Source organism: Anoplophora glabripennis, unplaced genomic scaffold, assembly GCF_000390285.2.
Source record: "Anoplophora glabripennis isolate ALB-LARVAE unplaced genomic scaffold, Agla_2.0 scaffold209, whole genome shotgun sequence".
NCBI lineage: Eukaryota > Metazoa > Arthropoda > Insecta > Coleoptera > Cerambycidae > Anoplophora > Anoplophora glabripennis.
The window spans coordinates 794,059-801,582 of record NW_019416332.1 but is presented as its reverse complement, the minus strand read 5'-3'; the positions used below and the strand labels follow the sequence as shown (position 1 = coordinate 801,582).

Below are 7,524 nucleotides of genomic sequence, written 5' to 3'. Positions count from 1 at the left end.
TTGTAGAAATTAATTAAGTTATCGATGTTATTACTTCCAGTCTGTTGAACCGAAGTAGCACTTGTTAAGTCATATGCAAAAGTATTTTCTAGCTCAGATAAAAAGAAATTATAATCTGAATCAGGAGGACCATTCTGATGCAGATACCTTTTCAGACATTACCATAAAAGAAATAATATGGTGATTTTTTTTTTATTTTAACAAGAAACCATTATTTAATTGGCAGTTAAAAAGTATGTAAAAATGAAAGAATCTAGCGGACAGCTGTTGCGTGTTAGACTACAACATAATTGTACCGTCTGTCAATAAGAAGCTCAATTAAAATCTCATATCACTGACGGTCTTTCTCTTTAATAATAGAGAGACAGAGGCGAGTTGTATGTATAAATAAGATGTTTTCTGTAATAACATGTCAATGTTCTAGTACGTCACGAATTGATAACAATAAAGTATGATAATAATTTTTTTTAAATCAAATAAACTTGTGTACTGTAGAAAAACACTATGTGTGTTTCAATGACAAAATACAACATATATTTCTTATGCAAACACCCCATTCTCTCAAATCACTACAAGAAAATACAAAATTATATTCTTATATATAATCACACTTAATTATTTTAAATATTATCAACTGAATAAATAGAAATCAAAATTATTTAAGATAGCGTTACGGGTGAAACGCAATTAACTAGATTCGTTTAACATATTTGCTTCTTAACATATTTTTGGTCTAACTGTTCATCAGCATGTGAATATTCTTCGCGAAAAGTGTTTTTAGTGAGACTTTTGAGAAACTTTACATCACTTCAATTGTTATATGTAAACTTCTGGCAAATGTTCCTTGAAATGTTCAATAATATGGGAACCGGATGACTCAAAGTTCTGACCTTACGATGGACATTGCAACTCTGATACTTCAAACGTTGAGAAAATGAACTTCCAAGCCTTTAGATGATATCGCGAGAACTATCGCTTATTTACTAGCATGTCACTGCGTGAAGTAATAAATACCATCGTAGGGCTTCTGACATTCCAAAACTTGATCAGTCTCAGCAGTGCCATAACGAAATGTGCGATAGGAGAGCTTGAACTCAACTGATTATTTTATACTTATGGTTAGTTATGATGTAGCTAAGACTCGTCTACAATTTGCAAGGATATTTGCGGGATTGGTAGATTACATAGGAAAAAAGTAACAGAGGTAGCTAAAATCCACAGGTAAAAGTTATTCGTAAGTTGATAGACAAGTGAAATTGGTAAGTTACAAAACAATCACCAAAAAATAGAACACAAACAATGTCTGTAAGTGCACTTATAACGTTACTAAACAGTTCCTATCATTTAAGGGGATTATAACACACCATCATATTTTTGAAAATTCATATTTTCGTTACTATTCGTCGGAATCGTTTCAAATTTGTAGGAATGATATAGAATTGTATAATCTAGGGCTGTGTGCATGCACATTTGAATATGTTCCATGAAACCGGAGAAAAAGAAAAAAAAATCACAAAATATAAAGCTTTTGCAAAACCCATTCACATGCATCTAGAAAATGTAAATCACCATACTGTGTTCAAATTTAAATTGTTTACCTGCTGTCGTTTGTGTATAATAAATTTTCAAAATTCATGGAATTTTGTATCTGTAAAATGCTGCGATCTATTGGTACCGCTATGAACTACGGGATTCTTATGACCGGTACAGTCCCTGCTGCAAGTATACATTAATGTTGAAATTCATTTATATAATATTATTCGCATAGTTAAGCTCGTGGTGAAAAGAACTTTTTAAAATTTTGTGGTATACAGGGTGGAAAAGATACAAAGTACAAAATTTAAGGAGATGAAAGTAAAAATAGTAAAAAAATTCCTATAAAACTTCAGCCTCCGGAGCACCGTTATTGCGATATGGTCCTCCAACGGGGTCTTATCCTTTGGATATTTTTTAAAATAATTTTCTTTCTGATTGAGATATGGAATGAAAATTGTAGGTAGTAATTATACCATAAGAGCCTTTAACTATCATAAGTTTCATCAAAATCGGTTATAGATAAGAATAGTTTTCTAACTACCCTTAACGGAAATTTTTCGAATTTTTTTATTCCTTTGAATTATCAAGCAAATAATATTATTTTTTAATGAATTAAGACTTTTTTGAAGAAAATATTGTATGTATTTTAAATATTGTATGGCTCCGAACAATAACTTTTTTTTTAATATTTTCACATAGTAGGTACCTATTTTTCACGGTGACAAGTTTCATAGTAATGATACTAATGATTATCTCTTTCGCGTGCTATCATTTAAATCCTTACGTTTCTTTATTTTCTTACTTGTGATCTTTTTGCTTGACTTTGCATTTCATTCGATTTTTTTACAACCATGTACCATCATAAGTTGAAAAATCCTATAATTACTTCGTCTAAATGATGCGGTATGAGACGATTATTACCTACAATTTTCATTCCATTATCTTCAGAAAGAAAGTATTTTAAAAAATATCCCAATTATAAGCCCCTTTGTAGGGGTAACGGTGCTCCGGAGGACCAATGTTTATACAAACTTTTTTTATTATTTTTGGCTCTACTTTCAACTCCTTAAATTTTGTACCAACTTTTCCAAACATCCTGTATAATACTTATTAACTAGAAAAAGAAAACTAATATTACAAATAAACTATATTTACCTTGTATTTTTGCAATTAAACAATCTGCTGTTCACATAAATTTATTATATAGATATACAATTAATTTTAATATGCAAAATTATTCCCGCCTTTTTTTATTCTACAGTTCATCTTGTCAGTCAAAAACAAATTTCTGTGCGCAGCTTGCATTGCTCGATTAGAGAAGAATTATTTTCCATTCAAACACAAAAAAAACGTTTTCAAATTGAACAAACTATGGCGGAATAATTGAACAAAGCATGGGCTCTATTAAATTCAACTGCAATTTACATAGACGTCTAATCTCAATGTTTGGGAATCTTTTCTCGTCCGACTGTACCGCACCACGTTTTTTGCACTCGCTGCGTCTCACTCAGAACTTTACTGCTTTTACCAACACGAGGCAGGCAGTCAGGTGCTATTATACCCTTAATGACTCTTTTGTGTACAATCCTACGTCTGCTACAAAATAGAATTAAGACGATGTCTTAATATTATCACGTATGAACGTTACCTTAGTAATAGCCAAATCTGGTTGTGGCTGATCAAAAGATCATGTCCCACTATACTCCATTCCAATTCAACATGATCCTATCAATTTTAGAATAGACGAATTAAAATAATAACGTGAACCGATGTAGTTATTGAACTTGCATCTGGATAAATATTTATATATTTTTTTACTATTGACCAGATGCAGTTTGGAGGGATATCCCACGTCGTCCTAAGCTTGAACCAAGACCTGCCGTAATTCAACCACCTCTAAAGCAATCCAAACAAAAATCAAAAATTATTCATTACATACACGCAGATCATCCAGATGAAAGTATTTTAAAAGCGTGGTATGAGTACTATTTATGGCAAAAGAGAACGGAAGACATGGCCAATCCAAACGTGGGATGGACTACGCACCCGGAACTCAGTACTAAGACGGAATCTGTACTTACCAATAGCACCAATAAAGCTGATGAAATAAAAGAAGAATGGATAAATTACATCAAAGAAGAAACACCTGATAGTCGCAAAGTAGAAGAAATCGTTTTCATTAACACTTGTGTATTAATGGCTATAAAACAGTTTGTTTTTGATTAGTAAGTCTCATCCTGAATACCTATATAAAAAGTTCCTTAGATGGCCTAACAAGATGAATATTTGCATTACAGGAATAATGTTGGGATCCAATGTAAGGCAAATTTCTAACATATAAATAAGACGGTTTAGATTAACTTCACACATTACAGAATACGCATAATTGTATTATTCATAACAGCTTCTCAAAATTTCTATACATTGTAGCTTTTCCATATTACCGTAGAATATTTTTAAAATGTTATATCAACAAATATACCTACCACGAATTATTGCACATCCAAATTGTATTTAAACAATTATTACGTCTATGTACCTGGTCGCTATAAGTTACAGACTTATATAGCACATCCTTAGTCTTACAATTAGCTAGGAACTCGCTCCATGATCTGCGCATCTCACAGTCAAGATGAGTCCAGGTAAACTGTATTATATTATCACAATAAAATTGTGTTAGCTAGATAATTCTGTGAATTTAAATAGTGTCCTAAAAATGTTTGTTTATATACTTACAGCCTTAATGTCCTTAGGATGCATTGTGGGGAGCATATAAAGTAATAATTTAACAAGCCATAGTAACAACAGATTTTCCCCTACATAGGAAATTATTTTTCAGAAATTAATAAAATAGGCATAAAGTGAAATTCTTAATTTTTGCTATTTTAACTGACCAGTATATACGTATAAAACATTCAAATAATTATTGCGCAGTAACAATTTATTGTTTTAAATAGAACACTTTAAATATTTCTGCAAAATTGTATAGAACATACGGTGATGCATAATACAGGCTGTTTCAGGATTAAGTCGACAGACTTTACCGGTGTGAAATTAGCAGCTAAAAGATAGCAGCCAATTTACCGAAAACGTCCGAACGTCCATTGGCGTACATATTAAACATATTTACGGAAATAATAAAGAGAAAAATAATAAACACCCTCCTATAGGAATGATCCATTTATAAAAAACATAATAAAACAGCAGCCATTTTTAGGCCGTTTCGGGGTTGGAAATCCCACCCTTCTATCGAAAACAAATCAGAAAAACATAGTTGGTCCGAATACTTAATCCGAACAAAAATTAGAAAAACATGATCGCAATGAATAGCCACCCTGGTAATCACACAAGATAATACGGTAGTAAATAACATACTAAGAGCTCAACTACTTCTTAATATTGTATTGGTATACATTTTCCTAATTAGGATGACCTTAACACACAATTAAGTCAGTGGTAGCTGATAACCACAAATTCTAAATTATCTCGCAAACGGCTCTTTTGCGGACCATGTTTATAAGACTGTTTTGCTTTTAGTAAGGTATACTTACAGCTATTTCAATTTATTATTAATTATGATACACCTTGTATATGTTATTTGTTACAATTATAAATCACGTTCACTGTTAAACTCTTTTGCTACTGCTATGGTTGCATTATTGCTTTACTAAATGTATTAATTATTTCCAGCTTCTACGAAACTTTTCAATATACATTGGTGAGAATTGCGTTTAGGTACCCTCACCATTTAATCACTCAATCAGTCAATGAATACTGGCGCGTTCCAAAATTCTTGAAGTCAGAGTTAAAGAGACCTAAACCTAAAAAACCTAAAAAGGAGAAAGTAAAGAAAGAAAAGAAACCAAAACAACCTAAAGAGAAATCCTCGAAAAAAAGCAAATCGACGAAAGAAACTAAAGAAAAGAAAGGAAAAAAAGAAAAACCGAAACAGTTAACAAAAGAAGAAAAAGCTGAGTTGGCTAAACTTAAAAAGGAAAAAGAAATGGAAGATGAAAAGAAACGAATAGCTGAATTAAATAAACGCTTCATGTTTCCTTTATCGGAAGCAGCTACTGATGATTTCTACAAAGAAATATTTGACAACTGGGTAAAAGTGGAAAAAGGTGACAAGGGGAAGAAAGGGAAAAATGGAAAATAAAAAGCATTATTTGCGGAATGTATTAAATATTTTAAAATTATGTAGCATAAATTATATATAAATAAAGTCACTGAAAAACATTCCTTTAAATTATTAAAATTAACATTTCTGTAGCATTTTTTTGCTAATCAAATATACCTCTGATTTTAACAAATACGTATATCACTATGCATATTTTACCTAATGCAAACATATTGTGTCAACAACAAGAGTGTCAATTTCATATATCAAAAGAGAAAACCATCGGATTTTTCCGGATTCGGGTTCCGAGTCATTTTTTGTGCCTCCGTGTACGGCCGATTTACTATTGTAAGAGGCCTTAGTTGTACAATAGCTAGTGTTTTAGTGTCTCTTCGCGTTCCAAAAGAGCGTTTCTAATTCAAATTGTTTTTTTTATGAACATGCACCTTTTCCGTGTGCCATTTATCATATTTTTACAAGCTTTTATTTAACTTGCCATGTTAGTATAGATCAAATTTTGCAACTGAATTTTAAAACAGTTTCCCCAACAGATTGAGCTGAAATTTTGCATACACATTTAGTTTGGATGACAATGCATGGTTAGCTAAGTGACGTCATTCTAAATCCATAATATGGGTATCAAATGAAAGGGATGGCTGAGAAGAATACGAAAATAAAATGAAGTTACTAAAAGCTTACTTTTAAAAAAAATATATAGATCTTTCAATTCATAATTTATCATTTTTGACAGAATCAGGCACCAGTAAAATTACGTGAACGAAAAAATAAATTTTTCGATTTTTGAAAGGAAAATTTCAAGAGAATTTAGAAACGCAAATCATCATTTTAGATAAACCTTTTTTAAAAAGGTACAAGATAGATGAAAATGAGAAAAGTTTTTCAACCGAAGCTAGGGTGATAATATTTTCATGCTCTGACGGTTGTGTGACATGTGATGACGATGCGAAAGACTCATGTGTATTAGAATTAGCTAAATAATTAGAATGAGCTTTATAACAAGAATAAGCTTCAATAGAATTTAGAAATTATTTCGTTCGAAATGACGAATTCATTCCAAATACATGTCTTATATCGCAGATATTTACCTTTCGTACTTTATTAATAATAATTAATTACCTCAAAAACTTCAAACTCCGACCTTACATACGTTTTACGCGACCTCAATACCAGAGGCACTTGAAATTTTAAATAGATTCAATAAATTAACGTGATATATCGGCCATTTTTATCAGCCATCTTGAATTTGAGATTTTTTACTACAAATTCGGCTTTAGCGACCTGGAAAACATAAAGTCCCAACTTTTGATGATGATTTTTGGACTTTTGTCCAGCTTTTTCGGATTTCCGACCACTGTGCGCCATGCGCCATGCCGGTCGCATTGTGCGAGGTCAGGTTTTATCACAACCTATCTAGGCTGTGGTTTTACAGTGGACCAGATTCTAGTGCCGTAAGTGTATTTTTAAATCATTTTCGAACTGCCCTTTTTGATTTTTTCTTTACAAAATTGTATTTGTAAGGGTCCCCTGTACATCCAGATTTTTTTTTTTTGGATAAGTTCTGAATCACCCTGTATATTTGAAATTATTAAGTTAGACTCGTACTTCAAAAATAACAACATAACCAAATGTTAACTCTTCTTTCTTCTGTAAATAATGTTTATTGAATTCAGTTGTGTAATCGACTTATCTTATTAATTCTGTTAGGTTAGGTATGTTTTATAAGAATAAATGAGTTTTTATTCTCATTTTCATAATGAAACATAGCTACGATATTATTAAAATTAAAATTTTTATATTCTTTTTTCAGATCAAACCAGTAAACACCTACACTAATAATACTAATATCA

General features: G+C 31.4%; 1 protein-coding gene across 1 annotated transcript; it reads left to right on the top strand.

The window, feature by feature from the left end:
* Positions 1-3,382: 3,382 nt before the first annotated feature.
* Positions 3,383-5,756, top strand: LOC108906031 (uncharacterized protein DDB_G0286299-like). The gene is made up of 2 exons (XM_018709173.1): positions 3,383-3,761; positions 5,227-5,756. Exons 1-2 carry the CDS (start codon positions 3,550-3,552, stop codon positions 5,693-5,695), a joined length of 681 nt encoding a protein of 226 aa, XP_018564689.1. The 5' UTR covers positions 3,383-3,549; the 3' UTR covers positions 5,696-5,756.
* Positions 5,757-7,524: the final 1,768 nt, after the last annotated feature.

Coding starts and splice junctions, on each gene's coding strand:
- LOC108906031 (XM_018709173.1), top strand. CDS start 3,550: ATGGCCAATCCAAACGTGGGATGGACTACGCACCCGGAACTCAGTACT. Junction 3,762..5,226: donor AAACAGTTTGTTTTTGATTA/GTAAGTCTCATC, acceptor AATTATTTCCAG/CTTCTACGAAACTTTTCAAT.